The sequence below is a fragment of the Protopterus annectens genome, chromosome 15.part0, assembly GCF_019279795.1.
Source record: "Protopterus annectens isolate FY-2018-M chromosome 15.part0, PAN1.0, whole genome shotgun sequence".
NCBI classification, from domain to species: domain Eukaryota; kingdom Metazoa; phylum Chordata; order Ceratodontiformes; family Protopteridae; genus Protopterus; species Protopterus annectens.
The window spans coordinates 271,772,580-271,794,184 of record NC_056749.1 but is presented as its reverse complement, the minus strand read 5'-3'; the positions used below and the strand labels follow the sequence as shown (position 1 = coordinate 271,794,184).

At 39.5% G+C, this 21,605-nt stretch overlaps 1 protein-coding gene across 1 annotated transcript in view; it reads right to left on the bottom strand.

Moving 5' to 3' along the window:
• The window catches only part of HDAC8 (histone deacetylase 8), a gene marked incomplete in the record, with an annotated part of 1,681,410 nt that extends 1,664,187 nt beyond the window's left edge, over positions 1-17,223 (bottom strand). The window contains 1 exon segment of the mRNA XM_044057032.1: positions 16,899-17,223. Coding sequence (XP_043912967.1) covers positions 16,899-17,018 — 120 coding nt within the window.
• Positions 17,224-21,605: the final 4,382 nt, after the last annotated feature.

The window sequence follows — 21,605 nt, the reverse complement described above, 5'->3', positions numbered from 1 at the left end:
GTTACTTATTCACTACTTCTAGTATAGTTGGCTTAAACTTTTTTTTCATTTTCTAGTAACTGCTTTTCTGGCAGCCACCGTAGACTCAGCAAGGCCTTACTGTGTCTAAGCAATTCTGATTCTGTATCATAGCTCAGAAAAATCATTTCCCTAGTTACACCAATTTGCTCACCCAGCATCTCTAACAGAGACTTAGTCTACAGGGAAACCTTAAAGTCTCCCAACTCATTACACTCCCAGATAATATGTTCTCATTTATCCCTTTCTTCCCATCACACCTCCAACATTTACTGTCTACCTGAGGAAAAATTGTCTACAGTCTACTTGGGGTATAAAAATATCTATGTAAACATTTCCAAGCAGAACTCCTAAATCTTCTAGATATTGTTGCATATTTGGGAGTGTGAGAATTGCTTATCCAATATAACTTCCCAATCTTTTCGAACCTCTTTTGACTGATTCTTATAGTTATCATGCAATTTATTATTTATTTATTTACTTGTCTTTTGTTAACCGGTTTAATCCACCTGGGCCAAAGGCTCATTTTCAGTGGAGACCCGAGGAGAAAGAAATATTAACAAGCTACAGAAATATAAGTGAAAAAATACAGAAGATAAAGTACCCAAGATATAAAACAAAATAAAGCAGAAATATACCTGTTTAAAACTTGTAGGACTGAACAGAGAAAAGAAAAATAAATTATTGATAGTGACGTAGAAATAGAGAAGATAGAGAAGCATAAAGGAGTCTTAAGTGAGAGAGGAGAGAGAACCAGGAAGTTAATTTACTGTCTTTTTCTCTAAAATTAATCAAGTATACTAATGTTAAGTAGAGTGAAAGAAGTTGTACAAGTATGTGATATATTTTCTTAAGGAAAAGAAAGCATGTTAAGAACATATAAGGGAGTACGAGTTAGGTAGGGTGGCGGCAAGAGGAGAAAGGTGAATTAGCAAGGTAGTTTTTTAGTTCTTTTTTGAAGAGCGAGGTAGATTTGATAAGAGTACATTACTGGGAAGTCTGTTCCAAGTATGGGATATTGAGCATTTACATAGCAATTTGTCTATTGATTTGTAGGAATTGTTCTGAGCTATAGAGAGGACGTGTAGTTATATAGAGGGATACAAGAGTGGACAGAGAGGGACAGTCTGCAGGTTTGTTAGTTAGTGAATGGGCCATTTGTAGCTAAGATAGATGGAGTAGTTGAGAGAATTCAAGCCAATGTAGTTGTTTAAGAGCAAGGCAGTGGCGAGACTTGAAGGAAGGTTACAAGCAAATTTAGCAATTTGTTTGCAAGTTTGTTCAAGTTTGGCTATAAGTTCGGCTTGGAGGTGGGTAAATATAGAGGAAGAGTAGAGTAGGGAGGGCAGGATGTAGTCTTGCGCAAGAGAAGTCCTCGAGGTAGTGGATAGATATTTTTTGTTTCTATACAGTAGACCAAGTTTTTTTTTTTTTTTTAAATGCATTGTTGGATGCAAAGGTTGAAGTTTAGTTGGTTGTCTATTGTAATGCCAAGGAGTTTGGTATGGAGTCGACATGAACAATCGTGTTATCCAGGGAAGAGATACAGAAACAGGCACTAAGCTTGGACGTAGATTTAGGAAGGAAAAGTATTTTGGGGGGGGTTAAGGAAGAGGTTGTTAATCAACCAGTACTCTATGGTGTTGAAAGAACTTTAAGTGAGGGTGTGGAGGTCAGTGAAGTTATTAGAACAGGTAACCAGAGTAGAATCATCCACATACTGTATCAATAAGGATGTGCAGCAGGCAAAGTGCAGATAATTTGTAAAGATGAGTAGAGGCCCTAAGATGGATCCTTGAGGGACTCCCGTTTGGGCAGATAGGAAAGGAGAGCAGGAAGCTTGCCATCTAACAGATTGCAGTATGCTGCTAACATAGCTAGAGAACGAGAGAATAGTGGAGGAGGAGAGGCTGAGATCAGATAGTTTAGATTGAAGCTTAGGGTGGGAGACACTGTCAAATGCCTTGGAAATGTCCAGGAAAAAGACATGGCACCAGTTTATTGCTGTCTCTAGCCTCAGTGACAGACTGGGTGAAGGATAGCAGGGCTGTGGAGGTGCTGTAGTAGGGCCCTGAAGCAAAGTTGAGAGGGAGTCAAAAGGTTTCCTGAAGTTGTCTATAAATGCATTACTCTAGGAGTTTTGAGAGAGGGGAGAGGATGGCTATAGGTCAAATGTTGGAGGTATCTGTGGAGTTACCTACTTTGTAATGGGGAACAGTATAGAAGGATTTCCAGATGTCAGGGACAGTGGATTCTTTGAAAGAGTGGTTTATAAGGATGGAGATGGGATATGCAATATTTTATTTGCTCTACTAATTATTCCTTTCTTAACAGCAGCTTCTGGTCTAGATTCTACTAAAAACTCTACCAGTGCTGGTCTTTTACTTAGGACCCCCCCCCCATTTCTTTCTCTTTGCCTATACTCAGATATCAATCCTTGCTACAGAAGGCAATCTCTAACCTGCAGTCCACATAAATTATTGGCAGTTTCCCCATTCTATCATATTTTCCTCTCTAGTTATTTGCTCCCAGTGCCTTGGTTGTTTTGCCAGTTTGCTCCACTAAATTCCAGCCCCTCTTGCCTACTGTCTGCAACCCTAATTGCAGTTATCCCTATCAGCAGAATCTCCTTTCTCCATTCCCATGTTGGCTTAGTTCTTATAATACTTTTGGCTACTTTATGAATATAATGTTCTGTAAGATTATTGTTATTCTGTATCTAAAATCCCAGTCTCTCCCTGTTTCTTGAGCCCCACCAGTTTCATCATCATCATCCCTTTCCAGCTTGAATTATAGTTTTCTGTTTGTGCTATGTATAGGAGCTTAACTGTGTTGCTCTGAAACACCCCTTCAAATCAGGTAATCCGAATCCGCCTTGTTCTACTGGAAGGATCATCTTATCCCACTTAACTCTTGCAGTCTTCCCCTTCCAAATAAAACCCTTAAGCTCTTTATTAATTGATATCCACAACCCCTCTGGTTGATAAAAATATGCCTGACCTGTGTATAAAACTAAAGGGACTAAAAACATTTTAACTGCTTGTATCTAATTATTCATATCCACATAAAAAGCTTCCATTTTTCTCAGTTTTGTCTTTTTCCACATATCCTTAGCTTCCACACTGGAATCATTTTAATCCATTTTCCTAAACACTTCATTTTATCGTGTCCCCATACTATGGATATTCCTGAACCAATTTGTGTCTGGGTACATAAATTTACCATTATTGCCTTTGTTCTACCTTCATTAATTTTGTATCCCAAAAAGATCTAAAACTGTCTCAAAATGTTCAACAATGCTATAATGTCTCTTTTGTCAGGTACAAAATATCTGCAAATAGAGCCAGTTTTCTTGACTACCATACCAATTATATATTTGAATTTCTAAAGTCCCTTATTTTCTTTGACAATGATTCTAAATATACTGCAAATAACAAAAGAGAAAGAGGACACGCCTGTCAGTTCCTCTGCTCAAGCAGAAATTATTTATATCAGACAGGACCCCACCCACTTTCACTTCCAGTCCCTCTTATATGCTACTAATCAACCTTACAACTTTATCAGGGAATGCAAATGCTTCCATTGCCCTGCTGATAAAGTCCCAGATTATTCTCTCAAATGCTTTCTCTGCATCAAAACCCAACAATAGCAACTGTATTTTCTTACAATCTGCTTCCCTCTGGATCATGAGAGGGCGTGATGCTGGTCCAAATGGAGATGAGAAGCTGCAGCTGCTTGTAGAATCAGCCTGCTGGTCATTAGTGTGTGTAAATAACTTGCAAATTGGAAATGTATACTCAAACTGTAATACAATATGTGAAAGTAATAGTATCAGAATGACTGTCTTGTCAATCATTTCATAGAATGTGAAAGGCACTGTAATTGAGGATAACAAGCAGAATGTTGATCTTTATTGGAAGGTGTGGTTTGCCAATGGCGATATTACAGAGGGCAGTACTTGCATATTAGTGCAACCAGATTTCAGAAGTTGCATGTCTTGTAACGGTTGTGCAAAACGATGTGTGGTAACCTAACCAGGGGTGTGTAAAGTCCTAACTACTATTCTTTCAGATTGTTTTGCACATGGGGAGAGGAATAACATTGAAATTCCTCTTGCCAGGCAGTGTCCTTTCCTGACACTTAAACAAGAGTGCGGCTTGGCAGTCCTCAGGCTATCCTTCTCTTCAGGAAACCATTCCAAAATAAACATTGTAAGCTGTATGTTTTTTTCCTGCTCTTTTTGGGAGGGTGTGTGGAGGTCTGAAGCTTTGCAGGTATGTACAACCATCTTACAAGAATGAGTTGCTCAGCCAAACCACAACATATTTGACATGGATCTTCGGTTGTACCTCCTGATTGCATTACCATTGGGGGGTCTACCAGCATCTCTGTTTTGCTGTTACAGATACATTTCTACACTGTTAGAAACAACGATTAAGTTACAGCAAGGGTGCCAGCATGTAAAAGCTTGCAGTGATAAAAATACTTACCTAACAAGTGCAACAACAAGTAAACTGAAAGACAGCTTGATTATAAACATCAGTTTCAGTCGCAGAAGTACTGATCATACAGTGCCACCAGCATGCTGAATAGGATATAATGTTTACACATGGTAATGTTTTCCATTTCCATTATTTTCTGCTGTAAACATAACATAGTAAAAAAAGGTGGATGTTATTTCCCCAAACCAAACGGTAGCTTGAAGGGCTGGCAGTAAGTGACTCCTTCAGAATCTGGTTGTGATAATACACAAGTACCCAGAGGGCATACGTGGACAGAGATGAGCATCTGAATTTGCAATACTGCTCTCATAGGAATCCCACAGCAAACAGTCCTGGTGGTCTCTATGAAAGACATGGAGAAAGATTTTAGTTTCCTGATAGCACCATCCAGGTTGCCCTGCCACTACCACTGTCCACTGAAACTACAGCCAGTCAACAGGTTTCACACCAGGAAATAATGGCTCGCATCTCGCAGTCACACACCATGCAAGAACTGTCACACAACATAGAGAAACTCAGTAGTGCAGTCAGTGGCAGGGTCCAAGATAGACCATGACGTTTTTCAGCTTGCACAATACAGGCCTAGAAGTGTGAAATATGACAACCAAAATTTAGCTGTATGGCATATCATGGGAATATGATATCAAGTGTGCTCTTTGATGTCCCCATGCCCAATAGATCTAACTGAGAATTACAAAGAAACTCCGAAACTCCTCAAACATTCCCACTTCCAAGCAATTGCATTAAAACTTGCAGGTGTTTGGGTGTGTGCGTGACACTGCGTAGAATCTTCTTCGAAGTTTTGCTCATAGGTGCAATGTGGAGACATGTCCTCATTTGCATAACCATATCATTCAGGGGACCAAATCAGCCCAGTGTAAATACCACCATTTCTACAGTGATTCGTCATCCTGCAGAAAAAAAAAAAAAAAAAAGAGCTCCAGGAACAAACAGCTTCATAAGTCGTTGAAAAGCAATACTGTGGAAAGCCAAATTTCTACTTGCTTAAAGATACGTGCAGCATTTTTCTCACGAGAAGTTGTATGTAGATAATACAGTAGTGTTTTCAGTGGAAATGTATGCTTTGGGGAAATAGACAGTGGCTAATAAATTTAGAACATCCAGATCAAACCACACTATTGGTTACTACTAAAGATATGCCCCAGCATGTGCTCATGCATGCACTCACTTGCATACACCACTACAGCCTCCACTACTTCACTCAAAACACCAGTGCCAATGGTTCACACAATTTCACAGTAATCTGGCCAGCCCACATCATATACACATACTGCAGGAAAAAACATTTCAGTTGGTACAGCAAATAACTATGCCCTTGTGTGTTACTTGGGTTGCCAGTGAGTGAAGAACAGTGTGGCCAGCCTATGCATTAGTAATGCACAGTCTGATGTCGGGTTTGCATCCATCACTTTTACTGAGTGCATATACTGTGCTATAGGCTGAAGTTGTGTGCAAGTTGTTGCCTCTGTCCACTTGTCATGGCATACTGGACCCGCCTCAGTCTAGCATGTTCATCCTCTGCTGCCACTGTTGGCTTTTCCACTATTCTTCATGTGGTTCAGCTTCCACTATCAGGTGTACTGGCAGATGTTCCTTTTCTAATTTCCCTTCCTCACTGTAACTGACATAAGTATCATACTGTGTAGCACTGCACACACTGAAAATATTTTAGAATATGTACTAGGGTCATATTACAGAGCATCACCACATAGATCTGGGCAGTAAAAGCATTCTTTCAACAGCCCAAAAGAACACTCCCAAATGACCCTGGTTTGTGAAAGGGCACAGCTGTAGCATTGGTCTCATTCTGTGGATGTCGGATGGGTGTCATCAACCAGGGCTTTAGAACCTATCTAGCATCGCCAGTAAGATGCCTCTGGGGGAAGTCACTCCTCACAAACTGTTAAAGGTCACATGTGTCATATATGAGAGTCATGGTAACTGCCTGGGTGGCCTGCATACATATCTCAGATGATACACTGTGCATTGTAGACTACTTGGCAAATAATGGAGTAATAACCTTTACAGTTCACATATTTTCCTCCCATTCACCAGATAGAATGCACTCACATTGAAATAAAGGCCCTATGGCCCCAAGTAGCTCAAGGAAATGGTCTACATCATAGAACCATCACAAACTGCTGGCTCTCACCACTATAGTAAGTGGAAACCACATTTCACCCTCACATGTTACAGCATGCCAATGACAGCATATTCCCAAAGAAGATGCCAGAGATGCCTCTACTGTATCCCCAGCTAGTATATGTAAAGCCAAATATACCCTAGTGTCCACTGAGATAGGTAATCCATGACTCCCACTGTCCCACATGAGGTATTCATGTCTTCTAGCTCCTGCACATGAGGTATTCATGTCTTCTAGCTCCTGCATGGCTTCCCAGACTACACAGCACAGGTCCATAATGTCCATGTCTTGGAATCCATGAAATGGTAAACCTGGCAGGATGACACAGTGTCTCCAAGGATGACGATGTTCAACAATGTGGCTTGTAACAGCAATAACAGACTGTTGCACATGCACATTAATGTAGCAGCAAACCATAGCATTTTTCCTCTATTCCCATGCATGAACAGAAGGATTTGTATATGGTCATTACCACCAATGTCAATGAGCCATTAACATATACCTCGATCAGTTGTGCTGCTTGGCTTCCAGGACTTTCACTTAGTCTCTGAATCTCAAAAACACCATGCACATGGACGTTCATTGCACATATTTGCCTACTGCAATGCCGCTAACATTTCTGAATCCCAGGAATGATTTTTTTTTCTATTTTCCTACCTCCTAATTCATTCTCCAGTCAAATTATCCATATGACTAAACTCAGTCAAATAAGCAAACCCGAATAATATACAGTTCATCAATTTCCAACACAGCAAGTAGAAAACTACTTTTCATGAAAAAGAAACTAATCTCAATCCTGAGGTGCAGTGTTAATATTTATACTGATACTGCCACCATTGGAAATGCCTGTTAGGAAACTGCCAATGGTACCACAGTGACAGCATTATTATTATTGTTCTTGCATGCCACACTATAAGCCAGCTATGGTACTGATGATGCAAGTGAACTGCAGCCTGGGAAAACATTGATAAAAAAGGTCCCGCTACTTAAAGAGGATTAAGTATCCCACAAGATCCCTTTCCAAAGGCAGGTGCAGCTGCAGCTTAAATAACAATGTGCACCTCAAACCAGAAGTCTTAAAACAGGCAGCAGTGAAAACGTCTGAATTTCCCCATAAACCTTGGATCCACTGGCAAAAGTAGCATGCTGCAATACAGTCCTCCACTGGTTACTGGACTCTTTGTCGAGTCCCCCAAAGCTCTGTGTCACCCTCCTCTTTGGCATCTATTCCTTTGATGTCAAAGCCAATGTCAAAGGCCTTTGGCTAACCAAATCTGCACAGGATTACAAACTGGGAGCAGTCAGTGAATCCCCCAAAATGGGAACACCCTTCAGGAAGGTCTAATATGGACAACTGGTGCCAAAGCCATGGTTTAAAACTCAACTACCAAGAAATGCATATAGTATTTTTGGGGAAACTTGTAACCCAGGTAACTATGTCATCAATAAAATACCCGCAAAAGTTGATTCACTAGTCAGGGACCTGTAAACTCATGTAGATAGTTACCTAGCCTTCTACCAACGTGTCCAATACAAGTAAGAAACTACATCTACGTTGCTCAATTTATAAGCAAGGGCATGACATCTAGGCCCAGACAGGTCATCATACTACTGTACTCGGTCATCACCAGGCCCATCATAGAGTATAATACCTCCTTCAGTATGTACATGACCAGACACATGCAGCAACTGAAACATCCACAAAGGTTCTTTACAAAAAGAATACAGGGAATAAACACAATGTCCTACCCTGATCGTCTCAAACCGGTCTCTTTACTTGGTATCCTACAGACTTCAAAGAGGTGATCTTTGTCTGGCATACAAGGCATCCCCGGACCCTGTTTTCATGCACCTTCAATATCTGAAAAGAAACAAACAGCATACGAACTACAAGATTAAAAGATAAATTTTGCTTGCAACATACAGGTCATGTTGGACAGATAGATATGTTTCTCAGAGAAAAGACTCCCCATCCAAATGAAAAAAAAAAAAAAAAAAAAGAGTTCTTCCTTATCCCTATTTAAGTGCAACTTGGACCTATGGATGGATAACTGGAAATTCACCCTGGTCTGGCTCCTGTCTCTGATGGACAAAGGCAGTCAGCATATCAGCCCCTATAGTCCTAGTGGTTGTTAGCCTAGTATACATCTATGAACCTATAGATCCAGCATTATTATTACTACCTGCCTCAATAAACTTACAAAAACTAACCAGTCTAAGGCTTCTATAAAAGAAAGCAATGAATCATTTTACTTACTTTGATGCTATTTTGTTTCTTTTTTCCATTCAGACATCTGCCCTTTCATACTGTTGGCCAGTTCTGCCAATACATACATATCCACATGAAGTGACAACATTAACACAATTATGTAATACTCAACTGCATGTATTACTTCCAACAATGTCCTAGTAATAGAGATCAGCAGTTACTCCACAGAGGATGCAACTCAGCATACAAGAATGCAGTACCACCTCCTGCAACCCAACAAAAAAATATCACAGAATGCACAAATACAGGGAAGCAGTTAAAAATTCAATATAAAATGGACTCCTTTATTCTAACTGCCTAAACTTTTACTAACAACAAACCTTCCCAATCTCAGCCAGCATGTACATTTAAGGCAGAATAAAGTCAGCAAGATCTTTCAACATGCTTCCAAAATGCCTAAACAGATAACTTGTCAACAAATTAAATAAGCAAACATGCACCAGTGGACCAAAAGCCACACTCTGCTAACACCAAACCACATATTTCAAAGAAAAATGCCTACCTTCCAACATTTAAATAAAACAAACAATGCAAAAGCTGATCCTTACACTGCACTACTGTGACTATCAAAAACAGCAACAAGAACTTTACTAATATTTAGTGGTGTCAAATAACTAGTGTAAAAGTACATTGTACATCAAGCTAGCTAAACACATGAAATTGTTACAAATGTAACAACCTTTTGCAAAATGTTAAGCCCAAAGGGTCCACAACAGCCCTTTTTCAAAGAATTGAAACTTTACCATAGATTTTTCAGAATACTTCCCCATGAAATCAATCAAGTCACTTAAGACAGTTCACCCAGGGAGAGTCTGATAAAGATTTGTGTGGATCAGTCCTCTAAACTGGTTAACAATGCAAATAAAATAACATTCTTAAGTTTTCCCCAATTTTGCCTCTTACTTCTGTCCTATCCCTCTTAGGTTCATAGGAGGTTACTAGGCTAACTACTAAACAGCTCTTACAAGCCTAATCATATTTATCCTAAGTTGCTCCAATTGTCAGTAGGTGAGCGAAGTTGCAGAGGTACAAGTCTATGCTATAGTAATTAATATTGACTGCCTTTGTCCACGAAAGACATGGCTGCAACCCCGGAGTGAATTCATGGTCACCCATCCATTGATCTAGACTGCGTTTGAAGAGGGTCAGGAAGGGGCTCTGCTTCATGTGAATAGGAAGCTTGTTCTAGACAAGGAATAGTCTCTGGGAGATCTATCTCTCCAGCACGATTTGCTCATGTCAGAGGTTAGGTTAAGATCCCTGGACCAAGTAAACCTCATGCAATTTGACTTAAGAATGTGCAGCATTCCCATGAAGGTCGGGTCAGAGACTGCTTTGTAAGCCAGGCACGGGTGTCACCCCTTAGCAGCCTGTATGAGAAAATTCCAGTCACAGGGCTTTTGGTCTTTTGATCTGTTCATAAACCATGGAGGATTACACTCCAAGCAGTTATGCCAGACAGAGTTTCCCACTTCTTATTGTTCTGAAAATGCACACTGATGCAAACACTGTTGTCGGGCTAACTTCACGTGACTTAGCATAATATTGTAAAAAGTCCCCTTTATTTTTGGTTTTGCCCTAAAATCTTTTGCAAAGATGTTGAGAGATATGAAAAAATGCATTTCAACCATGCTCTGAGCTTCCAAGTTGAAGGTGCTGGTAAGGGCTCCACGGTTTACCTATTTGTTCCACTTTGAGCAGTAGTGTTCCACAATTTGGAGATGAAAAGTTAAGACCTATGGGACATACGGATATTTGCTGCTGTTCACACTGCATAGATGTGTTGCCCATTTCATACTGGTCACAAATTTATTACTTTTTAAAAAAAAAATCACACTAGTGATTTAATTAATCTTATGTAACAGGGATGCTCTCAGTCAAGAATGGTTTTCAGCTTTCAAACAGTATCATGTTGTTAAAAGAATCTTCCTTTTAACAGACTAATACCATTAAAAGCTTTGGCTTGAAACCCTCAAATTTTTACCTTTGTATGTACTCTACTACATTTTTTTTGAATTTTATTTCATGTGTTTAATACAGGAATCGGAGTGATTTTAAATTAACTTTCAGTCTAACAATATTTCAGCTCACTGATTTTGAAGCACTCCCCGCACTCCAGCCGAGAATCGAACGGGAGAACCTCTTGTTGTTTCCTTACAGCAAGAGGTTCTCCCGTTCGATTCTCGGCTGGAGTGCGGGGAGTGCCATCTGTGTGGAGTCTGCATGTCCTCCCCATGGTTGGGCGGGCATTTGAAAGATATGCGTAAATGGGCATGCCTTCGTTGAAGGTTGAACGTCGAGCTGGCACCTCGGCGTTCTTGAAAATCTACTGCCAATCATTAGCGGACCGGAGTTCCGCTGTGGCGACCCCTAACTGGGAAAAGCCGAAAGACAAACAAGTTTAAATGACAATGTATAAACGACTCCCCTCCCCCTTAAGTCATCAGGCACCAGTGAATTCTGAATAAGAACTTTCAAGCATCTTTCTGAAAGAAAAAAAAAAAAAAAAAAAAAGGTCTGTGCACTTTAACAGAAACAACTAACTTATTTTTATTCTATGCATCACTGGCAATGTACTTCTTAACTGACCAGAATTTTGCAGGATGTCCAGATTTTTGCCTCATAATTTAGCTATGTTCGTCATAAAATTTCAGTTGTGCTGGAAACTCAAGGATTAAAGTCACTAAATAATGGCAGACTGAAGTTCAGAGCTCATATCGTTCAGAAAATGCATGCCAATGCAAAACCTTTTATTCTATCAACTTAAAAAATTATAAGAGCAATATTTAAAATATATGTATAACAACCAGACTATTAAATAAGAAAAATGACGTTACAGAATGAAAGCGCTTAACAGTTTTGTCTCAGTGTCGTTTTTCTTTTTTATTTTTTGATATTTACTAAGTCATTTTCGAATATTGAAAATATGTCCATGACTTTGGGCCTTGGTTTCCCCTTCCTCTCCCCCAATTATATTTGGCTTTCTCCAGAATTCTTGCGCTTAGAGACAGAGAGGCATGCTGGACAGTACAAACCATCCTACAGAAATGGTATACATGGCAACTAGAGGCACACAATTGATGTTCATCCTAACACAAAGGTTAGATTTGATATAGGAGTTCAAACATTGGAAATAAGAACCAATAAAATACTAACTAGTTAATGCGGACATTTACAGACAGATATGCACTGCAATATGGCAATATTACAATTGTTATAAGGAACTCAAAAGTGTCAAAGTACATGAACACTCCCCCATCCTTATAAAATAGAGTCACAAAGTCACAACAACTGCATCAGCTAACTGTATTACTCTGTAAGGGGAGAGCTAGGGCCGGTGTTAGCATGCTTAAGTTAGAGGCCCCTTGGGCACTTCTAGTCTAAGTATCACCCTGTCACTCCCCCCCCCCCCCAAGCAATCTTTTAGTTCATGATGCAATTTTTAGCAGTAATACGCACAAACTGAGCTGTAGCTACAATGGTCTTACTTTACAACAGACCTATTGTGTAATACACCATGTTGGCTCATATCACAAAGGAACATTCACAGTTACTGGCATTTGGTTGCAATAATAATAATACAGTACAACAACTTTGTATAGGATTGGACAGGCAAAATGGCACTCTAGGTACTGCCTACTGTTTCACCAACCCCACCCCCCCCAAACACACCACTGTTCCCCTCTGTTTCTCTCCATCTTGAGTTCCCCACACCATGCACATTACATTTTTTCTTCCTTTTCTCAAATTTTGCCTCAACTCTAGCTTTTTCAAGAAGCCATAACTTGCTATATACTTTGAAGTACACTATAAAAGGTTTTTTTTTTTTTTTGGCTTAAACGGAAATTCTGATTAATTAAACAGGTTTAGTGCTGCTGTTCAACTTTAGTTTTCCTTGCATCCTTTCAACACACCTTTCCTAACCAAGACAGCACAGTAAATTAAATTAAGCCATCACACTCAGAAGCCAGAGAGTTACAGATGCTCTGGGGTGCATGTTGACTATTCCCTAATCTTTTAATCCAATGGTGGCATAAACAAAAAATCAGGAGTAAGAATTTTTTTCTTTCAAGGAAGACATTAGAGTTCTGCCAAACCCTTCATGTTCAAAGATGACAAAATAGTATCTCACAGTAAACAAGCCTATTGTTGTCAGGGTACACAGATCCTATCTGGCAAAACTTCTTGCCTCCCTCCCCCCAACAAATGACAATCAGTGCCTGCATATTCCTCTGGTGTTAGACTGGGATGAAAGGAGAGATTCAAATGGCCACACATGTATTTCAAGTGACTACTATCATAAAAAGATACATATACATACACGTAACATGCCTCCTCACTGCTCATCCATAACCCTCCAAGAGTGCCTCCTGTATATGTGCCTGAAGTGAGTGAAAGGAAAGTGGAAAAATAAGGAGTACAGTAATGTATTCCACTTTGTTGCTCCAAGACAATACACTGCCACATACACAAGCTATAGTAACCTTCTCTGTACACCTCTGAGGTTTGTGAGAAAAGGAAAAGAAACAACCACACTGACCCAACCCAAACACTAGCTATAATGACCTCTCGTGCACAACTCTAAGGTTTGACTATGATGAAAATTAAAGTGGTAATGACCATACCATACCCAGCCCCACCACACACACACACACACACACACACACACACACACACACACACACACACACACACAACAAATCCTGGAGCATCTTTCTGTACACACATGAGCAGAACTGGTTTTAGAATGGGTGAGGCTGACAGCAGAATCAACCATTAAATCCAAGTCAAAATCCATTTATACAATCTGAGGTGTGGGGGCCACCACACTCCTAGAATATCCAAGTGTCTGAATGTTCTGAGATATCTGCCTTATTTTTGAAATATAATTGCTTGCTTACACTTCTGGGTATTGGTAAAAATGCAGTTATGTGTCTTAGCATTTTTGGGTGTGTACACGGAAAAATCGTTTTTTTTTTTTTTATATACACACGTGCGCGCACACACAGACTCACAAGTATAAGTTTCAGCAATATTAGTTTTGCACTTATTTAGGCAAACAGCAATACACTGCGCAACACTGGTACTGCCACACCAGATCAGTAACTGTTGTTTTGCAGTAGTCGGACAGCATCAAAGGTAAGTCACCTTTATTTACCTTATTATTGAGAAGTAATGCACACTCATTGCTGTACCTGATTTCACAAATTGTTCCTAATTTTGCTTCATAATTGTGCTCTGTCCCTTGTAAAAAGTTTGATTTGTTGGTAAATCATTCGTGATTGCAGCCAATAAATCCAGAGATCAGAGTTTCATACTTCTATTGTCTAAAAATGCATGTTGATGCAACAAGTGTTGTTCTGTTAACTTTGTAAGGGAATTAGAATAATCTTTAAAATATGTTCCTGACTCTGAGCCTTTATTTTGTTATTTTGGCTTTGCCCAAAATTCTTGAGCAAGAAGTTGAGAATTATAATATCTGGTATTCTGACAGTATTAAAAAAACTCCCTTAAAGAAAAAAAAAAAAAACATGCCTGAAGATTGAAAAGCATCAGTCTTCCTAAAATCTAAGGTACACCAAGATCAGTCACTCCAGGTTGCTAATCAGACTTTAACCGAGTCATACCATAGCCCTATTAAGTTAAAAAGCATAATCAGAAAAATAATACTTTTTTCTCCTAATTTTCCCAACAGCAGCACCCTTTGTAGGTCCCCCACATAGTCAAGGATGATGAAGCCTGCCCCCCCCCCCTGCAGCCACGGGTAATGCAGATACCTAAAGCTGGCGAGGTTATTCGTTTTAGTAGAGAGAATGTTCACAATCAGGATTTAATTAAGCCAGGGGGCACTCTGTCAGTGGTAAAATATTTAATGGAATTGTGAAGCTTGTTACTTGACAAAACACTGTTATTATAACAAGAGATATCTTTGAAATTTAAAGGCGATATAAATAGGTGTTACTATCCACCTGGTTTATTAAGTACACAAGACTGCTATTTGGAACAATGCATATTACACACATCTTAGATTACATAAATTTAACCCTAGGAATTCTCCAATTTGTCCATACTGTGCAGATCAAACAGCGGATCTTCTTCATATGTTCTGGAGTTGTAAATGCGTATATAAACTTTGGAACTCTCTTAAAGTACAACTGCAAAAGATGGGTTATCAAAGTTCTACACTGTCATGGGAATTTATGATTCTACACATTCCTCCAAGAGAGCTTTCCAGATCGCAAACTATTATTTGTATGAATATTTTTTTGCTGATGAAACTCTATATAGCCACAAATTGTCTAGAACCACATAAGACATCATGGAATAATTTTAAGCTTGTGGCTATAAAGCATATACTAGCACATAAATTACTTCTGAAACAAACTAACAAAAATATTAATAACCCGAAAATATGGGAAAAGGTCTTCAATATTATATTAGCATGATACTGATTTTAGGAATATATTAAATATAGGAAGCATTTCATGTAGATATTGTATAAATGGTTTGTAGTAGTTATAGTGTATTATGTGTGTGATGTTTATTGTATTTTTGTAATGTTTTTGGAAAATATATTTCAATAAAAATTTATTATGGAAAAAAAAAAGTACACAAGACTGCTGTAGTAGCTTTTGTTGGTTTGACACACGTTACAAAATAACCCAGATAAGACCTCAGTGTTTGCTGTGACTAAAACTGGCTTTGGGGAGAGCGACCTCAAATTAATTGCTTCTAAAGAGTAGAGGTAAGGAAGTAGGTACCCACCACCACCACCACACACACGGAATAAAATGAAACCGGTGCTTGTTATGGTTTAATGGAACTCTGTCCAGAACGTATCTCAGTCTTTTTACTTCCAGAATAAATGACTAATACAAAGATAATCAGGGAAAATGGTGGACATTAAAGGTAAGTACTTGTACTATTTATAAAGTTATTAGAAAACATGACGTAAGCTGGCATGTATTTTCAGAAGTAAACATCTGTAATTGCGAAGGCTATTGATACTTATCGGCCAAAATATACCACGTTTCTTCAAAAGGTTTCCAAGTTCAAGAGAGATTAAGCAAACCGTTTAGCCCAATGTAAGTACATTTAACAACTCAAAGCACGCGCACTCCACTGCAAAAGAAACAACTGGCAGAAAGATCCTATTCTCAAAAACATTATTAAGCTGTTGGGGGTCATGCCTTAAAGCACTGTAACTGGCTGCTGACGAGCCCACATCTGCTTAACAGTTCACAACCCAAAGCAATTACTGAACAATGTAAGATTGTGATGCACATTACAGTCTAACATCCTATCCGTTTCATTGCTAAGCATCGCGGCTAGTCTGAAATGTTCTTAACTGAGAGTCTCTGTTCCAGCTCCAGTTGATTTCGAAGTAGGGTTGCCATCATTTCAAATGCCCAAAGTGGGACATTTTTTGTAGAAACGTCAGATTTTACAAGGCAAAACATACCCATGGCCAGTACAAAGGACAAAACTTTACTTTTTTGCCAAAATAAAAGCTTATTCTTTTAGCATTTGAGTTGATTATTTTGTTACATATAACATTTAGGTGTTTCAGATACAAAATAACTGTTTTATGCAACTATTAAAGAAAATATTGGAAATATTTTTGCCCTAAAATCTCAGGACATTTACCATTTTTTCATTTTTTTTTTGCAGGACACAACTGCCAAAAGAGGGACTGTCCCTCGCAAAGTGGGACAGGTGGTAACCCTATCTCGAAGTTAATAAATAAGCAAGCAGTGTAACCCACAACAAAACTGTCGTGAAAAAAAGATGCAGAATTAGTGTTAAAACACACCTGTCACGCTGCTGCGCTCTACCTAGAGAACCACACTAATTCATCAATTCAGAAAAAGTTCACACCAGATCAGTACCTTATACAGCCTAGACCCCATCCTGCCTTGAACTATTTACTTAATTACTGACTTACCCGACTGGGAATCTTGCAAAGAGAGTCACAAGCACTAATATACTCAGGGCTGTATATATAAACTATTAACTGCTCCGGCGACTGTTTCAAATATTTCTCTCCAAGCTCGCTACTCTCCATCACTTCACAGCTGTTCAACCACTAGCATAAATAAACCACATACGTAGAACTGTACCACTGCTCCTCTACAGCACACCAACTTTAATTACAAGGGTTTTCAAAATAACCCCATTCTAAACAGCCGCAAAAATTGGCATGGAAATTAAGTCATGTGTAACACTATCAACAGTCCGAGCGAGCACAGCTTTTCTGTAACCAAGAAAACCACAAAGAATAAAAACTATAATTCCCATAAAGATGGGGAATTTACCGTAACATTACGTCATGCCGTAAAATGTCGTTACGTGGAAATGTTATGTACAGTAGGTGATTGGCAGACGGCGTCGTTTTGAGAACTTCTAAGATAATACTATTTGTATTGCAGAAATTGTCCCTTGTTTGTTGTGGCACCTTTTTCACGAAGTATTTTTTTGCTCATCCCCAGCCAGTTCTGGAGGTAAAAGTTGCATACGTAGTTCTCCATCTCCTACTCCTAGGATCGGAGACAAATCCCTAAAGTATCAGAGAGACTTTTAAACATATTAGTGCTATTAAACTTCAAAGGGTGACAGAATAAGAGAATGTGAATTAACATGAATTGTCTGAAGGAAAAGAAGTATACGACTGTAGTTACGCGCAATTCACCACCTTTTCTTCCAAAATACTGGTTTTAGGAGGAGATATAGAAAAATTCTGAGATAATTGAGATGCATAGTTACATAGCTCTATATCTGGAGACTGCAGGTAGGATTGTCACGTTTTTGAATGCCAAAAGTGGAACATGTTTTAATGGTAACGTAGTTTGCAACTCAAACGGCGGTGGCAGTGGTGCAGCGGCCAGCAGTTAGCGTTGCTACCTCACAACAAGTGGCTGTCCGGTTCAATTCTTGGCTGGGTTGCTTTCTGTGCGGGCTCTGCATGTCCTCCCTGCATTCGCGTGAGTTTTCTCTGGGTATTCCGGCTTCCTGCAACATCCCAAAGACATGCTGCAAGTGGATTGGGCACTCTAAATTGGCCCTAGGTGTGAGTGTGTGCCATACCTCTCAACCTTTTAGAACAAGAAATCTGGACAAAGCCATAAATAAAAGTGGGACAAACGCCAAAAATAGGGAAAATTTTTAAATATTGCTCTTACAAACTTAGAAAGTTGATAGAATAACATGTTTGACATTAGCATGAATTTTCTAAAGGGTAGGAAGTCTGAAATTCAAGTGTCTTGTCATTATTTTCTAACGTCAGTCTTTAAAGATCTACAACTATTTTACCAGAAAACCACAATTTTATGCAAAATGGACCAAAAATATGAGACAAAAATCTGGGCATTCTGCGAAAATCTGTACAGTTAAGAGGTATGTGTGCCTTCTGTGGAAGGTTGGGCACTGGGCTGGGAACTCGACACCATAAAACTCCACTGCCAGTTGTTCTGCAGACCATTGTTCCGCTGTGGCGACCCCTAACGTGAAAAGCCAGAAGATATTTTGCAGGTCAGATCATATCCACAATCAGTGTAAAGGGTTGGAATTCATGTTTTGTCAAAATAAAACATACCTTTTGCAGAATTTGAGTTGTTTTGTTGTCTCACATAACATTAAGTGGATTTCAGGTACAAAATGACCTTTTTATGCAAGTATTAGATGAAATGTCGGAAACAATTTTTGCTGTAGAAATCTCAGGACATTTGCTATTTTTCATGATTTTTTCACACCGTGCAGTGACTCTGTGATGACCGTGCACTGGCCCAGCAATCAAGGAGCCTCAATCCTTACCACTAACACCAGTGAGGAGCGTCCATATAGGGAAAGGATAATAAATACACACACGGTAAAGTACAATTTCCATTAAGAGCACACAGAGATTCCAGGCTTGATAGTTGTTGCTGAAGCACCTACCAAGAGGAGAAAACGCCGAGAGAAGAAAGGAGCCACTTTTGAGATTTTAAGTATTTTCTTCTGATTTATTTCTTAGAAAAACTGCACAACCGCCTACTTTTCGGCGTGTTCTTGCTTGCAAAAGTTGATATCTGTGTTAGAAACAGTATTTAGAACATACCTAGAGTCTGTTTATTGCATTTTTTGTGTTGCACTTAATTTAAAATCGTTTTTTCTTAATATTGCATTTTACCTGCCTCTGACTTAGCACACACGTGTTGGGGTCATTTATTGCACTGTTCTGACTAGTTTGCTACTTGTGTGTCTCTGTTATCCTTGAAAAAAAAAAAAATCTTGCTATTTTCTCACTTTCTATAATTTAAAAAAAGTTCAGTTACAGAGTTGCTGTTCTGAACTGTTTGTAAGTTTCTTGGAGGCCAGTGCTTACTTGGGCTAAAGGGAAGTCTCTGTGTTCACCAGTGGCAGTGGTTAACATTGAGCAGCCTGCCGATCCCTGTAGGAGGGATTACTGACTAGAAACTGTAGTTTTATTGGCCATTTTGGGTCAATTCCAAACTCCTTGATCTCTCTCTCTTAAAACCCTGCAGCCACGTGGTTTTGGCGTCTTTCCAGGCTTGATAGTTGTTGCTGAAGCACCTACCAAGTGGAGAAAACGCTGAGAGAAGAAAGGAGCCATTTTTGAGATTTTAAGTATTTTCTTCTGATTTATTTCTTAGAAAAACTGCATTGCTGCCTACTTTTCGGCATTTTCTTGCTTGCAAAAGTTCATATCTGTGTTAGAAACAGTATTTAGAACATACCTAGTGCCTGTTTATTGCATTTTTTGTGTTGCACTTAATTTAAAATCGTTTTTTTCTTAAAATCGCATTTTACCTGCCTCTGACGTAGCACACACGTGTTGGGGTCATTTATTGCACTGTTCTGACTAGTTTGCTACTTGTGTGTCTCTGCTATCCTTAAACAAAAACAAAAAAATCTTGCTATTTTCCCACTTTCTATAATTTAAAAAAATAAGAAGTTATGTACCTACCATAACTTTCCATGTTAGTTGTCTTCTTCTCACCTTCTTTCTTGCTGGTTGGGTTCGGAGCTGATCCTCGGCTCCGACTCGGCCATCTTCAAAAACTCGAGAACTGCTTACTGGCTTGAGGCCCCCCTATATCCCATGATGCCTGGTGCTAGATACCCAGGTCTCATTTGGTAAACCTAACTACAGACATAATAATAACAATTATAATAATAATAATACAGTAAACTTTAGTAGGATGCATGAACCTACTGGAGAGACTGATAGTGAGAAGTAATAGCCAGAGAAGACTCAGCCAGTTATAAAAAAACATAAGGAACTCTTCTCTGTCTACTAGGATAGGGGGATGGAGGGTAGGACGCAAGAAAGAAGGCGAGAAGAAGACAACTAACATGGAACGTTATGGTAGGTACATAACTTCTTAATGTTAAGTTGTCTATATCGCCTTCATTCTTGCTGGTTGGGACAACGTCCCTAGCACCTCAATCCTGGGTGGCTCATCAGAACAGACTCTTCAGAACAGTGGAACCAAAATCAACTCTGCTCCTGGAGGCCACATCCAGCTTATAATGTGAAATGAAGATATTAGGATTGGCCTATGTAGCTGCTGCACAAATAGTTTCCATTGGCAATCTTGCCTGAAAGGCCACTGAAGTAGCTAGAGCTCTAGTGGAGTGACCTTTTGGTTTAGCAGGAAGCTCTTTATTCCTTAACTGATATATAAATGTAATAATAGATGTCACCCACTTAGATAAGGTTACGTTCGACACCGGTATACCTTGTTTACCCTCAGCATAGGACAGGAACAACTGGTCTGATTTTCTGATTTGCTTGGTTCTATGCAAGTAAAAGCGTAATTGTCTATGAACGTCCAACTGATGTAATTTGTATTCCGCTTTGTTGGAATAATTTGGAAAAAACACTGGTAGGTCAATGGACTGATTCAAATTATTATCAGAGGCAACCTTTGGAAGAAAGGAAGGATTTGTCCGAACAGAAACTCTATCATTGTGGAAAAACTAGGTAAGGAAGATGAACACAAAGAGCCTGAAGTTCAGAAACTCTTCTAGCCGATGTAATTGCAACCAGAAGAAGGGTTTTCCAAGAAAGAAACGTCAAAGAACAAGAAGCTGCAGGTTCAAAGGGGGGCAGTATCAGGGAAGCTAAAATCAAATTCAGATCCCACGGAGGCGGGGGATCTCTTACTGGGGGCCTGAGTAGAGTGGTCCCTTTAAGAAAGGCTTTACAAAGCTTGTAGGACATGATGCTTGTATCAGCTAGGCCTGTATGAAAGTTTGAAATTGCAGCTAGCTGAACTCTAATCGTGGCAGAAGAGGATCCAGCTCGAAAAAGTTCCGCTAGAAATTCTAAAATATGGTGCACAGGGGCTGAAAAGGGATCTATATTCCTGGTCTCTGCCCATAAGGAAAAATGTTTCCACTTACTAGCATAAGTTTTTCTAGTGGTAGACTTATGCGAGGATAGGATGATTTCACACACCGAGTGGGAGATGTTCGGAAGCCTGGCTAAGGTCGGAAGTGGAGCAACCAAGCAGTGAGCTGGAGAGATTGAAGAGATTGGTGCAGCCCACCCGATTGATGGATCAGGAGGTCTGGACGTGGGTCCAGGGTCCAGGGCTGCTCCAGAAGGTGATGATGCAGGAACGGGAACCAAATTTGTCGAGGCCAGTAA